Source organism: Schistocerca cancellata, chromosome 5, assembly GCF_023864275.1.
Source record: "Schistocerca cancellata isolate TAMUIC-IGC-003103 chromosome 5, iqSchCanc2.1, whole genome shotgun sequence".
Classification (NCBI taxonomy): domain Eukaryota; kingdom Metazoa; phylum Arthropoda; class Insecta; order Orthoptera; family Acrididae; genus Schistocerca; species Schistocerca cancellata.
The window spans coordinates 478,942,337-478,965,284 of record NC_064630.1 but is presented as its reverse complement, the minus strand read 5'-3'; the positions used below and the strand labels follow the sequence as shown (position 1 = coordinate 478,965,284).

Below are 22,948 nucleotides of genomic sequence, written 5' to 3'. Positions count from 1 at the left end.
GGTGGACAGTGGGTGACTCTTGCTGACATAACAAGGCCAAGCTAATTTTTGTCGGCAAGACTCTCAATTCTAATAGATTTTCGTGGTGTTTTGGAGGGGTTATATGCAGTGATTTGTACACTTGTGATTGGCAGCTTGGTGGGGTCAGCGCGTTTTAATTTTTTCGGATTTTGTAGAGAGAAACGTTTTTCAAGGTGCTCTGTTACAGACCGTCAGACAGAGAAGACGTGAAGTAGAGACCAGTGACAGTAGAATTAACAGTATTCTCTGTTCGGTAGCACAGACAGTTTTAACAGGTGCTGATCGGGATTGCCAGTCAGCATAACTCGGTTTCGGCGTCACGACTTAATCAGAACATCAGGCATGCCCACAACTATTTGGTGTGTTCAGCAGTCCTGAATGCAGCCAGCAGTGCAGTGCATCGCTGATAGTCGACTCCACACAAATCGAGGACGGGTTCTGGTAAAGTGTTTTGCAGCTTTGGCAAAGTAGGAACTCAGACAGTTAATTTGATGCCCCCCTGTCATAGCGGCCCCTTATCAGTCAGAGGGCCCACACAACAGACAAGCCCTGCCTTCCAGAGCTCAGATCAAAACATCGGTAGTGGTTGTAAACACCAACAGACGTTCCGCATGAACACGGAACTACTTCGTGAAGAGCCATGTGACAAGACATCCACCAATTGGAACTAATGTGACTACGTGTAGCACTCTGCTGAATCGGCGTTATAAGGACGCCAGCAGAGTCAGATTGGCAGTATGTACCTACAGCTAGGACAGCTCAGGCCAGTACCTACGCCGGGTCTAGCATAGTAGACGTTCGCTATAGCCTGCAGTAGAAAGTTGTGTCTTTGTAATTGTGTAGAGTAGTATTTTGGTTATTATTTTCTTTTTATTGTCTTGCACACTTATCTGGCTTGTGCCATCACAAGAATTGTTGCGCTTCTTGTTGTTGTTGCGTTTGAAAATTAGTGCACGCCAAGAACGCGTATTTTTGTTAAAATAAAATGTATTCAGACTTGATCGTTAGTTCTTTCCTGCCGACCAAAGGACACTACAGTTATTGGCGACGGGGATAAAACTTTCATTTTCGGAAGAATTGACTTCCTCAGAGGAATTTCTTCAGTCCTTGATGGAAACTCTACGAGAGATTCAGGCAGCGCTCACAAGGTCAGACCACCGCCCACATTCCCCAGCGTTGCAAGAGGTAGCTTGTAGAGTTGATTCCGTCACGGGTAATATGAACACTTTGCGTGTGGCTCCACTGACGCTTCCAGCTTTCGATAGGTCTGTCGAATCACGGTCAACTTATTTCGAACCGTTGGAACAACATTTACTGTGACATGGAATCCACGACGAAAATCTAAGTTGAGCTTTTTTATTTAGCAACATCTATCCACAGATGTATTGTTTAATTCAACAAATGAACCCTGGGCAGTCCCCTCGGGATCTCTCCTTTACCCGTATAAGGGCTGTCTTTTTGAGTACTTTGACGCACAAATACACGTTTACCGCCCGTCAGTCTTTCTTTCCTTGTCGAAAGTTCCCAGATCAGACATATCGGAATGGATTAGGACGCTTCAGGGTCTCTCCCGCGATTGCAAATTCCAGTGCGCCAACTTTGAATGTAAGCAGTCTTATGCCTCTTCGTTGATTCGTGATATGGTGGTGTTCCACGCACCAGACGAGGGCCTTTGGGCTGATATTTTGAAGTTACAGGACCTGTTCCTTAACTCCTGTCTGCCGATCATTCGTGCGTTTAAACAGTCTCACTGGCTACAACCGCCGCGTCTTATTCGGATTGTTTTTGCGGCTAGCCAGTTGCCTAGCGCTGAGCAGGAGTTTCGTCAGTCTGTTGGTACATCCGGTGACAGCAAGTCTTTCGCCTGTTTTCCACGTCCGGACTGTTTCCGAGCTCACCAGCGGTCGGACCGCCCCCACGAGTGAGCAAGGTGCACGATTTGCAGCCGAACAGTCCCCATCGCCGTTGTGTGTCAGGCTTTGCAGAAACTTCGCGTCGATGCAACGGTTCCCGCGGACGCACAGGCTCGTCACGAATCATCAGCGCTGGACCTGAAGCCTTGCATTCCATTGACGGACAAGTATTCTCCATCATTCCTCAGTCGGGAGCTAGTTTCGTCCTTACCTTGGAGATAGCGCATATTCATGTGGTCTTCCAGATTCACATGGCATCTTTTGTTTCTGTTGTGGGTGGTGCCCCATACCAATGCTTGGGCTCGCCAGTTTAGTCTCCGGACACTTGCGCCTTACGTAGTCTCAGGAATCACTATATATCAGCCGACGGCGTTTTCTCGACACAAACCTCCTACAATGGTCGTTCCTTCACCGCTCAGTTTTTGGTGGTCGGCTCCTCCGCCGCTACTATGCTTCTGGGTGTGGACATTTTTGCTCGTCTGCGTTTGTCAGTGAAGCATGAGGTACAGGCGGTTGGAATACCCTCCTTGGATACCCTCCTTGCCCTTTGCTCAGCAAATACGAAACGTTGTTTTCATCCTCCACACCAGGGGTTAAGGGTTTCACTGCACGTGTTCAACTTCTTCCTTCTGCTTTGCCTCGTTTTAAGGCCTATCTGGTTCCATTTCCTCTCCGAGACAGGCTCCAGGTGAAACTTCGCTGCTTACACGACGATGGCATTCTTTCTCCCGTCACGCACAGCCGCTGGGCGACGCCTATCGTGTTAATCGAGAAGCTGAATTGTGCTTTACGCATCTGTGGCCATTTTAAGGTCACGGTAAATTCTCAGTTAGTCATCGATTCATATCCAATCCCATCGGTGGATGACATACTCGCACGTCTTGTGGGCTCCACCGTTTACGTCAAAACTGATTTGCGCGATGCTTATTTGCGGCTGCCGTTGGACGAAGAATCACAGCAGATCCTAGTCATCAATATCAGTGTGGCCTTTTCTGGTACAACCGCCTCCCGTTTGGCACTTCCAGTGTCCCCGCCATTTTCCAACGTTATTTGGAACAGCTCAAAAGTCAGGTGCCCGGTACAGCAAATTATCTGGACGATGTCACTGTCGGTGGCTCGTCCGCATTGGACCACGTGGATAAGCTGGGTAGGCTGTTTCATACTTTTTCCGAGGATAACCTGCATTGCCATAAACAGAAGTGTGACTTTTTTGTGAGCGAGGTCAGTTATCTCGGGTTCATGATTGATGCCTGTGGCCTACATGCCTCTAAGGAGTATGTCGAGGTGATTCAGAAAATGCCTCTACCCACCAACGTGATGTAACTGCAATCCGTCCTCGGTCAAATTAACTATTATCGGCGTTTTATACCCAACACCGCCCAGATTTCAGCACCCCTGTCCGGATTGTTGCTAATGGGTGTGCGTTGGGTTTGTGATGCAGCATGAGAGCAGGCTTTCACAAGTGTCAAGTCAGCTCTCTGCCGCCCTCCAAGTCTGGCCACTTACGACCCTTCCCTGCCCATCATCGTCGTCACCGATGGCCTGGGTGCTGTCCCCTCTCAAGTGCTCAATGGCGTTGAGAGACCGGTAGCTTTCACATCCAAAACGTTGACCAACGCTCAAACCAAACATAGTTAAATTGAAAAGGAAGCTTTGGACCTGGTCTTCACCCTGACGAAATTCTACTATTTCGTATATGGTCGTCATTTCACTCTGCAGACCGACCACAAACCTTTGGTTTCTTTGTTTCACCCGAGTGCCGCAGTGCCCACCCGGACAGCACGTCCCTCTTCCTGTTGATGTTCGACTTTGATATTGTCTTTCGCACCTCTGAGTGGCACCTGCGATGCGGAAGTCCCGAATTTTTGGGATCATTGGCACAGTCTCTTTCTCTGCAGTAGCGTCATATTTTTCGATAGTGACTCAGACATTCCCAGGGTGGTCGTACTGCATGCATTGGGCCGCCGTGTCCTCGACCTCCTCCACCCTGGTCAGTGGGGAATCGTCCTCACCAAACAGTTGGCCTGCCGCCACCTTTATTGGCCCAGATTGGATAAAGACATTGCCTCTCTCGTGTCAGCCAGCACCATGTGCCAAACCCGTTAGGCAGCATCCACACCCCAGTATTTTTCGTGGCCTGATGAGCTTCTCCATGGGAATGTCTCAACTTGGATTTAGCAAGGCCGTTTCATGGTACACAGTGACTCATCCTGATTGACTACAGGTTGGGATACCCTTTTATATCCTGCATGATGAACACCACTTCCGCTAAGACTATCAAAATTCTCTGGTGCCTCTCTGCTGTCAAGGGACTCCCCAAAACGATCGTTATGGGTAATGGTCCACACTTTACTTCGACCGAGTTTCCGCAATTCTGTGCTGCCAATGGGATTTCCCTCATCCACACTTCCCCACTTAACCCTGTGTCAAACAGCCATGCACAATGTTTTGTGTGGGCGTTCAAGAACCAGCTTGATAAGTTGCTGAGCCATCACCCACTGGAGGAAGGCATGCTTCTTTTTTTGGCTACATACCGTGCTGCCCCCCATGTCCAGCAGAGATACTTCACGGTCCACCATTCCACTCTCGCTTATCTGCCCTTGTTCCTGAGACTTCTCAGCCTCCCGGTCGCACTTCGGCGTATTCCTTCCACGTCAGGTAGGAGATCTGGAAGTGGATCTTATCCACAGGCACTCTGGGAGCCTGCTGTCATCACCAAGCTCTGTGGATGGCGTTTCTACGGTGGGCCAACGGTTCTGCTGCTCGCTGGCACCTCAACCAGCTCTACCCCCGTCTGGTGGACCATGACGCCCCAGGGAGCTGCCATTGCCTGTCGCCGGCCACCCTGTGATGGAACATCCGCTTCTGCCTCTGCCTCAGCTGCTGCCTCAGCCGCCAGCTGCCACTGCTGCATTGCCGCCTCCTGCCCCTGCTGGCCACAAACCTATGGATGTCGGCCTGGATGCCCCTACTCCTCTGGACGTTTGTGGTACCGTGCATTCTTTTTCCAGGGGTAGAAATGTCATAGCGACCCCTCATCAGTCAGAGGGCCCACACAACAGATAAGCAAGGTGGACGGCTAACCTTCCTTCCAGAGCTCAGATCAAAACATCGACAGTGGATGTAAACACCAACAGACTTTCCGCATTAACACGGAGCTATTTTGTGAACAGCCATGTGACAGAGATCCACTAATTGGAACTAATGTGACTACATGTAGCTCTCCGCCGAATCGGCGTTGTAAGCACGCCAGCAGTCAGACCGGCAGTGTGTACCTACAGCTAAGACAGCTCAAGCCAATACTTATGTCAGCTCCAGCATAATTGACATTCGCCGAAGCTTGCAGTAGAAAGTTGTATCTTTGTAATTGTGTAGAGTAGTATTTTGGTTATTATTTTCTTTCCGTTGTTCAGATGTTCAAATGTATGTGCATCCCTAAGGGTCGAAACTGCTGAGGTCATCAGTCCCTAGATTTATACGCTACTTAAACTAACTAAGAACAACACACACACCCATGCCTGAGGGAGGACCCAAACCTCCAGCGGGCGCCTCAAACCACGTAGCCACTCTGTGTGGCTCTTTTCGTTATCTTATACTCTTATCTGCCTTGTACCATCTCAAGAATTGTTGTGCTTCTTGTTGTTCTTGCGTTTGGAAATGAGTGTATGCCAAGAAGGCGTATTTTTGGTAAACTAATGTGTGTGTTCAAATTTGATTTAGTTCTTACCTGCCGACCGCAAGACACTACACCCCTCAGCACCGCTTCTGCACACATAGTGTACACAGGGGATCTAAATTCCATGTGGGATTTTATAGCTGAACATTGTTACTTAGTCACTGTACCACGTGCTAAGGAATTAGCAATTTGTTAGGATAGTCAGCCCACTCACAGTGGGGGAAAGGGACCTACAAACATTTGATATCCGCCCATTTTAACTTTGCCACCTAATTATTCATGGAAACTTGTTGCACTTGTTATGCACTTCACTGGTCATGCATTATCATAGTATCTGAGTATTTGGTTCATTTGTGCATTAAATCAATAAATCTCATTGTTATACTAAATTTCACTTTCATTTCAGTAATTTATAGAACAACTTCATGTTTTCCCATATTAAACACATTTTTGGGAGAGATTATTCAATATATTGTAAATTATGCAAAGTGGGTCAACCCGTGAATGGTCATTAGAGACAGTGCCAAATAGATTCTTATGCATTCTGCCATCCTTGCGAGTGATGCGGAGAGTGACAATTCCTGGGGGTGTGTGTATCTTCACAGCACTGAGATACGGGTTTTATTCAAGTCAGGCGACTAGCTTTACCTCGCCACCAGGCAAATTTTCAAGCATTTCGGTTTCTTTACCCCAGTTAACTACAAAGTTTTATCCTTATCCACTGAGCGCATGCTTCACGACTTGACTACCAGTACTTACCATACAAAAGGCGCTTGTTATCTTGTTGAACTTGGTGATCGCGTTGTAGCCCGTTGCCTCGGGCTGGATGAAGCGCAGCCACGGCATGGCGCTGAGTTTGCCACCAGTCATATCGAAGGCGCGCGAACGCACGTCCTGCAGGTCCATCAGCGTCTGCACCAGCTGGTCGCCGCGCGGGAAGCGGTAGCCTGCTCAGAAACCACGGCCAGACCTCAGTCTACGGTGTACTCACCACCGATAACAAACAATACTGTTGACGAAGAGTTCTCAGGCTTCCAACCGGGTGGCGGTGTCTTCAAACTGCGACGTTTCGACGAGTGACATACTCGTCATCTTCTGGCGAAGTGCCGAGACTTTGCGGATGCCAGTCCCTTTATACCTGCGGCGTGCCCCCACCACTTGGCCACGGGAGGCTGGGTCCAGTGGTGCTTGCGGGCGGGGTGGAGGGGGAAGCGGGTGCGTCGTTCGTGTCTCCGTCAGAGCATTCCGGTCGCGTCTCGTGAGCTGGACGGTTCTTGGTGCGTTCCTGGCGTAATGCGGCTAATGCTGGATTCCAGGCCGCGCTCAGTTGATAACCTTCGTCCCTGTTCACAAGATTCTCGTGGACCCGTATTTCTATTGATTCTTTAATGACGCTGTCCCAATAGCTCCCGGCTCGGCACAGCACCCTGATGTTCTCGAAATCAAAGGTGTGGTTTTCTTTGATGCTATGTTCAGCTATAGCAGATTTCTCTATCTGTCCAAGTCGGACATGCCTGGTGTGTTCCTCGCACCTTTTCGAGATGCAGCACTGCGTTTGTCCAATGTACTGTACACCACATTCGCAGGCAATGCTGCATATACCAGGTGTGTTGAGTTTGAGTGGGTCTCTAGCTGAGCCCAGCAGCTCTTTCATCTTCGGCGGTGGTCGGAAGACGGTATTTATGTTTGATTTTCTCAGTAGCCTCCCGATTTGGGCAGATATGGGCTCCAAATATGGAAGAAAGGCGAGTCTCTTGTTAACTTCCTCTTCCTCTTCTTCCTCTTCCTGAAATTTGTCAGCCTGTCTCCTCTTGAAGGCTCTACCAATCTGTGTTTCACTGTACCAGTTTTTCCGAAATACCTCTCTTAGGTGGTGCAATTCGTCTGAGAGGCTTTCTTTGTCACAAATGACGCGCGCCCTATGTACCAAGGTGGCCAGTACTAACTGGCGTTGCGCCGGATGGTGGCAGCTGGTTGCATGGAGGTACAGGTCTGTGTGCGTCCTCTTTCTATAAACTGAATGGCCCAGCGTGCCAGCCGCTTTCTTCCTGATCAGTATGTCCAGGAATGGAATACAGCCATTCTTCCATCGTGAAGGTGATATTCTCATGTATGCCGTTTAGGTGGTCCATAAACTCCTCCAGTGCCTGCCTGCCATGCTGCCAAATCACGAAAGTGTCGTACACATAGCGGCCTCGAATCCAGCATTAGCCGCAATACGCCAGGAACGCACCAACAACTGTCCAGCTCATGAGACGCGACCGGAATGCTCTGACGGAGACACGAACGGCGCACCCGCTTCCCCCTTCAACCCAGCCCGGCGGCTCCTCTGGACCCAGCCTCCCGCGGCCAGGTGGTGAGGGCACGTCGCAGGTATAAAGGGACCGGCATCCGCAAAGTCTCGGCACTTCGCCAGAAGATGACGAATATGTCACTCGTCGAAACGTCGCAGTTTGAAGACACCGCCACACGGCTGGAAGCCCGAGAACTCTTCGCCAGCTGTATACGCCGGGAAAGCATACATTCACATTTAAAACAATACTGTGTTCACGTTTTGTTTGCAGAGCTGAACAGAGCATGTGCTCCTGTGTTGCTAGTTCTCTCATAGCTTAATATGTCATTTTCTAGCGGTACTTGTAATTTATTACTAGTGTTCACTAATTATGGGTGTAAAATGCAAAATCAGAAATGCCTTCGGCCGTCTATGATTTGAATATAATGCATTTATGCCACGTGTTTCGGCGTTTCACTACGCTATCTTCAGGCCCCATGACCAATGTGTAGGTATAATCAGCTCCAGGTGCAGTCGAAACAGGGGCCACCATTAAGTAACTGGCATTCGTAGACTTCTGGTTTCAACTCAGAGATCCCTACAGTTCGGTTTGAACGTTTGCTTAGCAATCTTCAATTGATGAACGAAGGGATTGCGTTATTAAAACCAGAAGTCTACTGTACCGTCTCCTGGAATGTAATAAATAAAATAACCGCGTAATTATACTGAATGTACAGTGCTGTGAGGTCAAAGAGCTATCAGTAAGCAGCGGACGAACAGTCTCTTGGAGAGGATAAAGACGTTATCAAAAAATGAAAGGCGTTGTCATTTGTTATATGTGGACATAATCATGACTGCTCATTATATATATATATATATATATATATATATATATATATATATATATATATATATATATATTGATTTCTCTCAACTGCCTCTTATGGTCTGTAATATATTATAATGCTAAGTGCGTTTGAAAATAAATTAAGTCTTGTTAGTTACAAAAGCCTTTCCTTATATAGAAATAGTATCCTAAACCAAATATCGGACTAATAACAGTGTTTAAATTAGTTTGATTGTTGTCTGCCATTAAAGCGTATAATAAAATTTTTATTAAATACAGCCCAGGGAGTCAAGTTCTTCTAAAGATTAACAATGGATATTCGAAACATGGTAGAACTCTGCATATATGTTGCAAAGATTTTAATAATTTTCATTCTGTGTGTCCGCATCCGGGGTACATAAGCCGAGTACATCATTACGTTGTTGTTGTTGTTGTGGTCTTCAGTCCTGAGACTGGTTTGATGCAGCTCTCCATGCTACTCTATCCTGTGCAAGCTTCTTCATCTCCCAGTATCTACTGCAACCTACATCCTTCTGAATCTGCTTCATGTATTCATCTCTTGGTCTCCCTCTACGAATTTTACCCTCCACACTGCCCTCCAATGCTAAATTTGTGGTCCCTTGATGCCTCAAAACATGTCCTACCAACCGATCCCTAGTCAAGTTGTGCCACAAACTTCTCTTCTCCCCAATCCTATTCAATACCTCCTCATTAGTTACGTGATCTACCCACCTTATCTTCAGCATTCTTCTGTAGCACCACATTTCGAAAGCTTCTATTCTCTTCTTGTCCAAACTAGTTATCGTCCATGTTTCACTTCCATACATGGCTACACTCCATACAAATACTTTCAGAAACGACTTCCTGACACTTAAATCTATACTCGATGTTAACAAATTCCTCTTCTTGAGAAACGCTTTCCTTGCCATTGCCAGTCTACATTTTATATCCTCTCTACTTCGACCATCATCAGTTATTTTACTCCCTAAATAGCAAAACTCCTTTACTACTTTAAGTGTCTCATTTCCTAATCTAATTCCCTCAGCATCACCCGACTTAATTTGACTACATTCCATTATCCTCGTTTTGCTTTTGTTGATGTTCATCTTATATCCTCCTTTCAAGACACTGTCCATTCCGTTCAACTGCTCTTCCAAGTCCTTTGCTGTCTCTGACAGAATTACAATGTCATCGGCGAATCTCAAAGTTTTTACTTCTTCTCCATGAATTTTAATACCTACTCCGAATTTTTCTTTTGTTTCCTTTACTGCTTGCTCAATATACAGATTGAATAACATCGGAGAGAGGCTACAACCCTGTCTTACTCCTTTCCCAACCACTGCTTCCCTTTCATGCCCCTCGACTCTTATAACTGCCATCTGGTTTCTGTACAAACTGTAAATAGCCTTTCGCTCCCTGTATCTTATCCCTGCCACCTTCAGAATTTGAAAGAGAGTATTCCAGTTAACATTGTCAAAAGCTTTCTCTAAGTCTACAAATGCTAGAAACGTAGGTTTGCCTTTTCTTAATCTTTCTTCTAAGATAAGTCGTAAGGTCAGTATTGCTTCACGTGTTCCAACATTTTTACGGAATCCAAACTGATCTTCCCCGAGGTCGGCTTCCACCAGTTTTTCCATTCGTCTGTAAAGAATTCGCGTTAGTATTTTGCAGCTGTGACTTATTAAACTGATAGTTCGGTAATTTTCACATCTGTCAACACCTGCTTGCTTTGGGATTGGAATTATTATATTCTTCTTGAAGTCTGAGGGTATTTCGCCTGTCTCATACATCGTGCTCACCAGATGGTAGAGTTTTGTCATGACTGGCTCTCCAGAGGCCATCAGTAGTTCAAATGGAATGTTGTCTACTCCTGGGGCCTTGTTTCGACTCAGGTCTTTCAGGGCTCTGTCAAACTCTTCACGCAGTATCTTATCTCCCATTTCGTCTTCATCTACATCCTCTTCCATTTCCATAATATTGTCCTCAAGTACATCGCCCTTGTATAAACCCTCTATATACTCCTTCCACCTTTCTGCCTTCCCTTCTTTGCTTAGAACTGGGTTGCCATCTGAGCTCTTGATATTCATACAAGTGGTTCTCTTCTCTCCAAAGGTCTCTTTAATTTTCCTGTAGGCAGTATCTATCTTACCCCTAGTGAGACAAGCCTCTACATCCTTACATTTGTCCTCTAGCCATCCGCGCTTAGCCATTTTGCACTTCCTGTCGATATCATTTTTGAGACGTTTGTATTCCTTTTTGCCTGCTTCATTTACTGCATTTTTATATTTTCTCCTTTCATCAATTAAATTCAATATTTCTTCTTTTACCCAAGGATTTCTATTAGCCCTCGTCTTTTTACCTACTTGATCCTCTGCTGCCTTCACTACTACATCCCTCAGAGCTACCCATTCTTCTTCTACTGTATTTCTTTCCCCCATTCCTGTCAATTGTTCCCTTATGCTCTCCCTGAAACTCTCTACAACCTCTGGTTCTTTCAGTTTATCCAGGTCCCATCTCCTTAAATTCCCACCTTTTTGCAGTTTCTTCAGTTTCAATCTGCAGTTCATAACCAATAGATTGTGGTCAGAATCAACATCTGCCCCAGGAAATGTCTTACAATTTAAAACCTGGTTCCTCAATCTCTGTCTTACCATTATATAATCTATCTGATAGCTTTTAGTATCTCCAGGATTCTTCCAGGTATACAACCTTCTTTTATGATTCATTACGTAGCAAGCTCAAAACAAATCACCTCTGTTTTATTATTTCAGAAATATTTCGTGAGTAATTACTTAAAAATATGGCTCTGAGCACTATGCGACTTAACTTCTGAGGTCATCAGTCGCCTAGAACTTAGAACTAATTAAACCTAACTAACCTAAGGACATCACACACATCCATGCCCGAAGCAGGATTCGAACCTGCGACCGTAGCAATCCCGCGGTTCCGGACTGAGCGCCTAGAACCGCTAGACCACCGCGGCTGGCGGTAATTACTTCAATGGTGTTTTTCTGTACCTACATAGTTTAACGAACTCTGGTCTATGAATATGCATCAGATCATGGTCTAGATTTGTGATAGCAGATGTAAAAATAGTTTCACGCCCTACATCAGATTACAAATAATTTACAAACGTCAGTCGAAATCATCATTATTTAATCTTTATTATGAATAACTTACAGTGAATTGATTAAAGATTTCTGTATGCATTCAACAGATTTGAACCCACTACAACCAAAGAATAAAAATAATTTATCTTGTAGTCGGTGAATGACACAGTCAACCAAAAGTATTTTTTGAATGTTTTATTTTATTGGCATAACCTGTTTTATGGTACCATGCCCATCTTCAGATGGCTAATATTTCTCGTTACATAGATGTTTTGGTCAACATCTTGTCTGCTCCACAATACGTTTCAGCAGATCGCTGTTCGTTTCGTTGTGGTCCATGTGGTTTTCTAGCTCGATGTATACGTTCTTGAATTCCACTACAGCACACATATTGTAAATAAGATACTGTGGCAACACTTCGTAATATTCTTAAAATGCCTATTGAGGATCGAATTAGAAAACCACGTGAACCACAACAAAACGAACCGCCATCTACTGGAACGTATTGTGGAGCATGCGACATGCTGTTGAACAATGCATCTATTTAACAAAAAATGTTAGCCATTGGAAAATGGACATGATTGCCGAAACCGGTTATGACAGTAAAATAAAACATTCAAAAAGTATTTGTGACTGGTTGCGTCATTCACCGACTATCGTTAACAGTCATGGAGTTCATAAGATCCAAAATGGATAAAATATCATAATTTATCATTACTTAAACACACATTGAGCGCGTCACACCAGGATATCATTTACTTAACGTGGGCCCCATTTCAACTGTACAAGACGCTGGATTCTTCCGCCCCGTTGGTCAGGGGGCCCTAAGATGGCGCAGTGAAACGCCGAAACTGGTCGCATAAATAAATTATATTCAAATTATAGACAGTGGAAGGTGTTTTTAATTTTACGTTATATGTTGAACAGCAGCTGTTTCTCAATCACCTTTTACAAAAATTGACTTTCAGAGACCCAATTCTGGATGTGGTTCCTTGACTCAGAGGATAAATGTCAGATTGCAATTGAAAATTAGCTGGTCTGGGTTTCAATCCATTGCTGTCCATAGCATTTTCTACTCACTTGTCTTTTGTTTATTTCACCTTTGACAATGCTTTGTGTGTGTGTGTGTGTGTGTGTGCGTGAGAGAGAGAGAGAGAGAGAGAGAGAGAGAGAGAGAGAGAAATGCCAAGCTACACTGTGTTTTGGAGTGTACCTTAACTATAGGTCCCTCTCCCTCTACAACGAGCTGCGTGTAAGGTGACCATATCTTTGGAAACTTTTGATCTCACCTCACATTTCAGTCACGGGTACCCCAAAAATGATCGGAACTAGAATGATTTTTTTGGAACGCTGATACAGCTCTGCGTTATGCTCCTTTGCGGTCCTAACAAGCAGAGAAAATGTATTTAGGAGACGAGAGTGAAGCAAGTCCAATCATTCAGGGAATGTGAACTAATTTACTTGAGTTTGCATCTTGTAGGATAATATCATTCCATTTAGAAAAAGAAATCGGAGTTGTTGCGTCAGTTTCTACTACAGCAAGTGAGAATCAGAAGAAGCTGAATTCAGTTGTTTTAATTTAATACTGTGAACAAACTGAGGAAAAGGAAAGCTCCAGACATTACAAGTCTGTGTTCCCGTTCAGTGACTGTCTATAAAAGGAAGGTACAAGCTCTAAACTTAGGTGATTCCTGTGGAAAAGTACAGGTATCTGTGATCGCTATCATTAACATCAACTACGATCATTTGTTTATAGACTAATACTTAATGAACAATGGTACTGCGAAAATATGCTGTTAGTTTATATAAGAGTTATTACTGAAACCATTTCAATGAAGGTGCTTTTCATATGGGCTATCTTTCGTATAATGGTTTATTGAAGAGTTTAATAATCGAAGCAAAAACATGGATCCGTAATCGAGCCATTTGCAACATTTTTACGAATGTTTTTTGTGAGCTAAGCCACCATCGAATTCGGTCTCAAGTATTACCCAAGTCGGAATTTGAGCCCTGTTAGAAAGGAGGCTCAATAAAATAGTTTACATTTCAAATAAGTTTGTTCTAACTAGGATAAAATCACTTACTAAAGTCTGTGGTGGCATGTAACCACACATGCACAAGTATATCACAGAAGGCTTACTCGAACGTTTTGGCTTCTGTTGTCATATATTTTACATTTGTGAGTTTTGACTATTAAATAAATAACAAATCTCATGTGGCCCAAAGCTTGGTGCAAACATTTTACCTGACACCATTTTAGTGATGGACATGTCAGTTTAAATTGATTCTGTCACCAGCAGTCGATACCAGGTCCACTGAGCAATTTTTCTTTCATTCCACTCACAACTTTTTATTATCCTTTCCAGTTGCATACACAAACATTTTGACCATTTTCATCAATTTTCAATTCCTTTCAAGAAAAATTTCTTAAAATTTAAGTACTTACTGTTTAGTTTCCTTCACATGTAACCTACAACTTACAAACTTAAACAGTGTCCTATCTCTAACACATCAATATAAAATTACGTGATAGTTTGTCCAACTTTTCTCACGAAAAATGAAAATGTAAGTAAATAATAGAATTAAAAAATTCACTTAACAAACAAAATAACATAAATTTTATATTTTCTTTCTTTTCCACGCATTTTAACAGATAGAACAATTTTATTGAAACTAGAACAATACAGTAGGCCTACCTAGAGAGAAGTTTTTAAAGGTATCAAGGCTCATCTTAGATGGAAATACTCTACACTTGTAAAATGTAAACTTTCACAGCCGGAATTGTCACAATTAATAAAATATTCCGGGCTCTTAAGCTGGGTTTTGAAGTGAAATCCCTTACACCACGACATAATAGAGCGGAATATTTTATTAATTGTGAATGCTGTATACTGTTTCTTATTTTAGTATTTAGCAGTGGAATGAGATTTTTACAGAGGAATAAGTACTTAGAACTTACTTTGAAAGAAAAAAGAATTCCATTTGCATAGTTAGTTTCATTTTTAAGAGGAGACATTACCAAATATACCCACAATGCGAAATTTGTGAATTTCACATACATTTTCTCATTAACTGTTTATGATAATGTTACAAATTGTACAGGCTGGTAGAGGAAGGGTTTCTCTTCCTTGATCTACTTTTGTAGATAAATAACTTGTGTAATTTATATTTTAGAGAATTTTTACAAGTTCTAAAAAATTTCAAAACATTTCACTTTTCTTAATTCATAATTTAGGAAAACTGTGCCTACCATCGCTTTCAATTTATGTTTTCACTAACGTATCGAGGGTAGATGGAAGTCCCCACCAACTACAATTACATGAGTCAGGTACCGTTACTCAAATTTCCCTTGAACATTTTCATGGAATATTTTGTCTGAGTCAGGGAGTTTAGTCTGTCCTTCCTGAACTCCGATAGGTCTCTGGTAAATACTTCAGTCTTCTCTAGCCTCAGCCAGCTTTAAGAGTTTTCTTTTCAGTGCTTTCTATGAGCGATTATAGCTCCAACAGAGATCCAACAATTTACAACTGCGATACAGAACTTCTCTAGTTCTAATCAATGTCTTGTGTTTGACCTGATGCCTTTGATGGTGTCCCTGTTTGAATTTTTCTGAGCTGCTCTAAAATTTAAAACCCCCAGTCCACGCTACACAGTCTCCACTACTGGTGTAGTCACCTCCTTTGATTAGTGGACTCGTGATCTATTAATAGATTGGGAGTCCACTACACAAAAGAAGTGGCTGCAACAGTATACTGCAAATAGTTGCAATGACATACAAGACCTGCTAGCCGTGTACAGTCGTGAACAAACGAAGAACATCATGTCAGTTAAAAGAATTACTGAACACAAGGTCAAGGTAGCGAGACTGAATATTGAACCATACAAACCTACCAAAAATAAGAGCAAAATATATCTGTTAAAGAAAGATAAAAATTCGCTTGAGGCCTTCCGCAGAGACAGTCGCCAATCTTTCCATACTATGTATGTGTCAACCAAATATGGTTTAACTTCAAAGAAATATTATTGACGACAGCTGAGAATTTTATATCAAGTAAATTAATAAGATATGGAACAGATCCCTTGTGGTACACAAAAAACGTCAAGACACTGTTGTAGAAACAACTTAAAAAGTACGCCTGATTTTAAAGAACGCACAGTCTCCACGATTGGCAACTGTTTGCAGAGCTCAAATACTAGATCCAACTTTCAGTGCGAGATGCTTTTAACAGCTTCCACAGCAAAACTTTATTTCGGAAACTTGTCGAAAATTCCAAGAGTTTCTAGTCGTATGTACAATATATCATCGGCAAGAGACAGTCATAACCTTCACTGCGTAATACGAATGATAATGTTACCGACAACAACGTCATTGAAGCGGAATTACTAAACAATCATTTCCACGATGAGGTCAGGGGAGGCGATTATATGCTATACTGAGGTGTGGAAGGAGAGACTGACGTGTTACAGTAATGTGTGGACACGGGATGGATGTTGAAATGGTACCCATAAGGGTGTCAGTGCGAGAGATCGGTAGAGGTTCATATTCAGGACAAGTGTGGGCGATGAAGCTATTTTTTGGAGGTAAGGGAACAGTCTCAAATAAAAAAAGGTAAATGGAATTTCTACACGCAAAAAATGACGTATAAATCTCTAAACTTGTTAACTAGAATAGAATGGGGATGAACAGAAAGAAATAAAAGGAAGAGATATTGCTCAAATATCCGTTTAGCTGCAAAAAAAAAGGTTGCAGGGAAGCAATTTTGACTATCTGTGTTTTTAATGGAAGCAAACAAATACCTATATAGAATTTTGTACTTTGGAGGAATACAAGATTGTAAATTGGAATAATGAAATTCTGATCCAAATTGGCTTAAAGTACTGAAACAGATTACAACATCAACAAAATTCAAGACGTAGTAAAACAAGTGGGACATAAAATCATTTCCGATTGTGAGAAGGTCGGTTTGAGTTTGATGTTCCATCGATGACGTCATTAGAGCCAGAGCATAAGCTTGAATAGTGAATAAGGTCGGGGGGAAAATCAACTGTGCCCTTTCAAGGAACCATTCTGATTCTGTGCAACAAATGCCGATCTTTTGTAGGTCTTCCACAACTGTGCTACAATTTTCTAAGATTGAAACTTCTATTTGTACAACAGCACAGTCTTCCTATAGTACCACTAGGTCGTTTACACAGTGCTATTCATAAGTAGAGTTCATTCAGAATAACGTGGCTGGTAGACGCGCAGTCAGCTGGGCAAAGAGTGGGGAGTGGTAGTGGTGGGGCTTGTGGGTTGGCCGTCAATGCACTGTAGGGGAAATGTTGTGTGCTGGAGGGGAAATTCATTGTAAACTTAAACCTCCACTTGTATTTAATAAATACTGTGTTAAGCCCTACCACACCTTCTCTTGCATGGTGACCATCCAAAAATATGTACTGTCACCTCTGGCTTGGGTAACAACGAAAAAGAATTCGGCTTAATACGCAGCGAAAGCAGCGATTTATTTTCACCTTCCATGTCAACCATTTGTAACTTTAAGAGAAGCACCGTGAGCGGCAAAATTTCAGTACACCAACATTTCTCTTTTTGCCATTTTAAAATTTGCTTCTTTCGCCAGAACACAGCGGAGTTTACAAACGTCACTTCGGTAAAGTGCTGTGCAGATGCAGCTGCATCAGAATCGTTAAACAATGACTTATTAAGTTTATTGAGGAACTAAGGTCAAGGATGGTCAATAGCTTATGAAAAAGCGCATCCTTGGTACAAAACTAAACGTGTAACGTCTTCACTTATGTTGTTCCAAAACCCATAGCAATTCTCATTTCACCAGCTACCGATGGCCCTTAAAAATTAAACTGTTTCGTCGAAACCGTCTGTAGTTAGTTGAATAACAAAGTTAGTAATGAAGTTTCACATATTAACCATATGACAAAATAATTTCCTTTTTGTGTACTATCATTTGCCTATATCTCGTTTTGAGATCTCAAACTATTTAAGTGTTATGAGGAATGTTATAAATATTTCATTCTGGCATTGTGGCTGGTGCAGGAGGTCACAAACAAGTGTGCTACATAATATCAATTTTCTCTATATTAGTGACAGATGGAGACCTCCACTCAAGTCTAAATAAAAATTGAATATATTAGCTATATTTCATAACCAGCAAGATATGGTGTTATATGCACCAACCGCAAATAAATACGGATCCCTATTTTTAATTGCAAACTTTTTGTAATTTCGTGCAGTGTCTTATTTAAATGCATATATTACAATAACTATGACCAATAACAAAATGATGTGCACTTCATCAAGAAGCTGACATATTAAGCTTTAAGTGACATGACACAAAAATGAATTCTTTTACAGATTAGTTTCTGTAAAATCGTTTCAGAAAGATTGCAGGGCATGTGCTTCTATTACATCAGTGCAGCGTGTCGCCAACTGTCCGAGTGCAGGCAAACAGTGGCGGCCTTCCGTCCAGAACGAACGTAGGAACTTACCTGGCTCTTCGGACGAATATTCGTCGCTGTGCACCGCCCACCATATCCTGTGCGTACTTTACCTCCTAAATTTCACAAGAAGACTGTGTAGAAACCAGAAAACATACAAAAAACAGACACCTATCAGTGGACATAGCATCTCTCTAAGTTCTTAACTCACATTTGAAATGTTTAATATAGATGCCATTTGCAACATGTCAAACGGCAACATGTGCATGCAGTTAACTGAAGTCATTGATGCTGCTACCTAGGAATGTGCAAAGACATCATGTTGCCCTTCAAACCTGTACACTGGTTACCTGTCTGTACGCACAGACCAATTCCATGCGACAATACATAGTGGTTGATTTGTATACATGTTGTGAAACGCCTGCGACGACGTAATTGCGAACTCTGTAACGACACCATGGCACGTGTTAAGAATCGAAGCTCGTAGGGATGCGCTATACACTGATCTGTGTCATTTTTCTGTGTCTTTTTGTTTTCTTGCTGTCACCTTTTGGAACAGCAGAGGTACTTATTAATAACCATGTACATATTGTGAACATTAATGGGCCTGTAACACTTCCTTGGGGTGCACCCAAAATTGCTTTCACATCTGGAGATTCTGCTAGGCATTGTTCAGTCCAATAAAAAAAGCTGGTGTGATTTTCTGTACCTACGTATTTTCCCAGTACACGAGAGCAAATAACTGCCTAGAATACCATCCGAAAGTCAAGGAACAATTTACCGTCCTAGGGGTCGGTATCTACTGTTTTCTGGGTCTCGTGAACAGAGGGACCTGGTTTCACACGCTTGTTGTTTGTGGAATCAATATTGATTTTTACAGAGGAGATTTTGCTTAACCCAATAACACCATATTTAAATACCCAATAGGCTGCTGTGAAATCAGATTTAATATACAGGGTGAATCACATAAAAGCTGCGCAGCAACTATTGTGAAACAGAAATTGCTATTTATGGTGCAGTTTTCACACTGTGGATTGGTAGTCAGGGGGTCGCATTGTCAGCGAATAAACAGATTGTAATGACACTTAGAAAGTGCATTTTTTGAGCAAATGTGTACTTTTTTAAATGGAAAAATGCCTATTGACATTAAAAAACCATAGGTAAGAGAGCCATGTTGTGGCTCGCGCTGGTGCTGTTGTAGATTTCCGCCTTCTGTTGAGGCCCGACGGTATCGTTTAGTTGGCATGGTTGTGGTTGTTTGTCTTCTTCTCGTGCTGACTGGGCGCCACTTGGTTTCGCAAGCGTTGCCTGTCCTACAGTGGCAGCAGCGGCGGTTATCGATATGTAGTAACTGTGGCCCTATATTTGGGGCGACGTCGGACGTCGTTGTTTTCCGGGTCATGTGAGAGGGCCAGTTCGGTTGGGTACGGATGAGAAGCCAGGACCGCGCAGTGTGGAAACACGCCGGGACCGCTGCCGGTACGCATGGACTGCCAGATGGAAGGGCTGTGGCCACGAGGGTGGACGACTTCGCCGTAAACCGGATCCAGCAAGCTTTAAGATAAGTGCATTTCAATCCAAGTAGAGAAACCTCCACCATTGTGATATCCCGCGATTCTCCAGTGACTTTGTGGGGCGGCGAGTTAGTTGTAAAAATAAATTGCATGTTTATATGCTTGCAATACAAAATGTTTGAATGTTGAATCCGTTTCGGGCTTTTAGAATGTTGTTAATGCTGTCTTTTGCCGTTCTCAACACTGGCTCTCTATTTACTTTTTTAGCTCCCAGAAAGTGATTTAACCAAACATGAAGCCGGTAATTAGAGATCCTAGTGCCCACTTCATCTGAGAATACCATTATAGCTGCAGCTTATAGCTCTGAGGAATTAGGAGATTGTCCGGGATTTCTAATCAAAAACGATTTTCCAAAATAGTTGAGTATATTCTGAAATTCACTGATAACAACACAAGTATCCCTACAACCTAACTAACAGAGCAGTTCAGAGTCTAATGCGCTGATGCAACTATAAATGTCCGAATTAAATGTTAACAAGAATGCTCGCCATAATTTGATGAGAATATTTCATCAAACGCCACGCTAAATAATTGGTAGAATGTCTGTCCCGCGACGGCACGTGAAAATACGACAATACGCAAACTGAAGCTAGATAATGAAAATCATCCCAGAATTAACCCTTCACTTGAAATGATTTCACGGTTCCGCGTATCTCTAGTAACTTAATACGGCACCCGAGGCTGTTTGTAGCAGTGCTACCGAAGCGACGCGACTCCCGACACAGCTGACGTGCTATTCAGCATCTGGAGAGAACTCGGGCCTTCCTTCCTCGCGCAGCGCTCTTATATATATAGCCGCGGTGCGGACGTCTAAGGGAACGCCTGCTCAAATCGGCTCTCCCGACTAGCCGCTGGGCTAGTTACGCACCACTTCAAGTTACATAATAATTTATAGCTTCTTTTGCTGATGGCCGATGAAGCTCTTAATTTAAACGTGCATTCAGCACGCAGGTAAGTATTTATAATAAAATTTGACGTGGCTAAGTTAAATATTTTGGGCGAGAGAATTAATTAAATTACACTGCACGCAGCAGATGAGCTCTGATCTGGCCCTTTTGAGATCCGCTATCGCTATAATTTTATAGGTATTCAAAAGGAACTTTTCACATCTTCACAGTCATAGCGGACCTCCAACCTATTTAAATCTAAACATCCTAGCCTTATTTATTAGCCTACTTAATCTATCTTGCATCCTTTAGTTTTGAGACGAAAACCAGAAAATCATGAATTTCCACTAAAGTCTTAATCTGTGAAATCCAAAGTACTGTTTTTATTAAATCATTATGAAAGATGAATCTAAATATAAATTTTGAAGTCTCTAGCTCTTTTCTGTTGCGCCAATGATTTTTTCAGAAAAATGTCCAAATTTCGAAAATGGCTGAAGTTATCGAACTGATATTTAGCACACATTAATTTAGTATTATTCCTGATATGCTAGAAAAGTTTTAGGTCATTTGCTTGATATTTAAGGTATTGCGCAACATTTATGATGTCAGAGCTAGTTACAGCAGACTGGCTGGCACACAATGGAAACATGTGAATTTACTACAGCGTGAGTAGGCTGCTTCCCTACATCACCCTCTACTTAAATTTTTTGTTTATGAATGTTAATGAATGAAAAAAAAATTTAATTACAAAAAGGGAAGCAAGAGTACAGTTTAACTCCCTATAAAAAATCAAAATTGAAATATAAACATGTAGAAACATTAAAGAAAACTGATTACCTACATTAATTATTTAAATTGTGGGCATGTTCACTGCCTTTTAAACAATGTCATTACTCAAAATTTTAAGCAAAGTCAATGAAATATTTTGGCATACATATTGCCTTAGACAAACAAACACATACAAATTGAAAAATTATAAAAATCTTAGATTCATTAAATACATTAAATACATTTTTACATACACAAATTCAAAGAAAATAACATGATACATAAACAGATGATTATCTCTTAGCAGTCTTTTCTAAACCTGAAAGAGTTCACAAATAATTTTTTTTTTTTTACACACGTGGTTGTAGCCGCTTTGGCTGGCGTCCTACACTTCCATTCACAAGGGTAGAGGAGGGGAAGTTGCTATGGTGTGCATCCTTCACGTTCTCTCTAAATTACGTGGGGGAAAGGGGAGGGGTCACTGTGATTTGTGTCGAAGTCACTCCACGCTTTCACGCAGCTACCAGGCTGCCATTATCTGGTTTGTCCTGTAGAACAAACAAAAAGAGTGCCTCAGACTCTGTTCACTTAACATCTAACGGTTGGTCACAATGAAATGGGGTTATATACATTTTATTCTTCAGTATATTACTGGAACACGGTTAACAGAACTTTTTCAATTTACTCTCGTGGTTACTTAGTTGTCATAAAATTGGTAAACAAATGGCTCAAAACGCCGTTAGTCACGTACTAGAGAAAATCTATGCTCAAGGCATACAATCATGAATCCTATTTAACATCAATTTATTATTTCTGGGCCGCAACACTGAACCTATGCTCGGTACATTCCTGACAAATCTGCATTTTATTTACTTAACTTACTCATCTTTGATTACCTTATTCTTAGAGATAGTATGAGTATATTTGATCAGTGGTTGTTTTCTCAGCTTCTTTGTACATGTGAGTAACTTTTGGTAATAGTACAGTTCTGAGTGTTCAAAACACACTACGTTTAGTTGACTACAAAATCCACTTATTGGTCCTCTGCTGTTGTGTTAGTTCCACATCTGCAATTAGGTACTTACTTACTTTGATGTGTATTTATGCTGAGCTAAAATTAATGTTTCACGTCTGTCATTATGTTACTTATTTATTTTGCTAGTGTGTGTACTTATTTAACACTCACTCTATTAATTTTTAAAGCATAGGATAGCACATTTATTTCATATTCATAGTGTATTGCAGCTGATTAGTTTGCTCACGTGGCAATCCATTTCCACTTGATCGGACGCTGAAACCTCAGGTAGTCTCTCTCGGACCTACCACTAAAGTGCATCAAGTAATTATGGACGAGCGTAATGCTAAATTCCTTAAACCTATAGGACACCATGAGCTGCTCTGTCTCATCTAACATAAGGGTACCTATGGTC

General features: G+C 42.2%; 1 protein-coding gene across 2 annotated transcripts in view; it reads right to left on the bottom strand.

Annotated features, from left to right (window-relative positions):
• LOC126187771 (methyl farnesoate epoxidase-like) overlaps nucleotides 1-22,948 on the bottom strand; it is a 308,053-nt gene that overhangs the window by 162,300 nt on the left and 122,805 nt on the right. For both annotated transcript variants that reach the window (XM_049929035.1, XM_049929036.1), the window contains exon 4: nucleotides 6,370-6,557. In XM_049929035.1, the coding sequence (XP_049784992.1) occupies nucleotides 6,370-6,557 (188 nt within the window). The remainder of the gene's footprint in view (nucleotides 1-6,369; nucleotides 6,558-22,948) is intronic.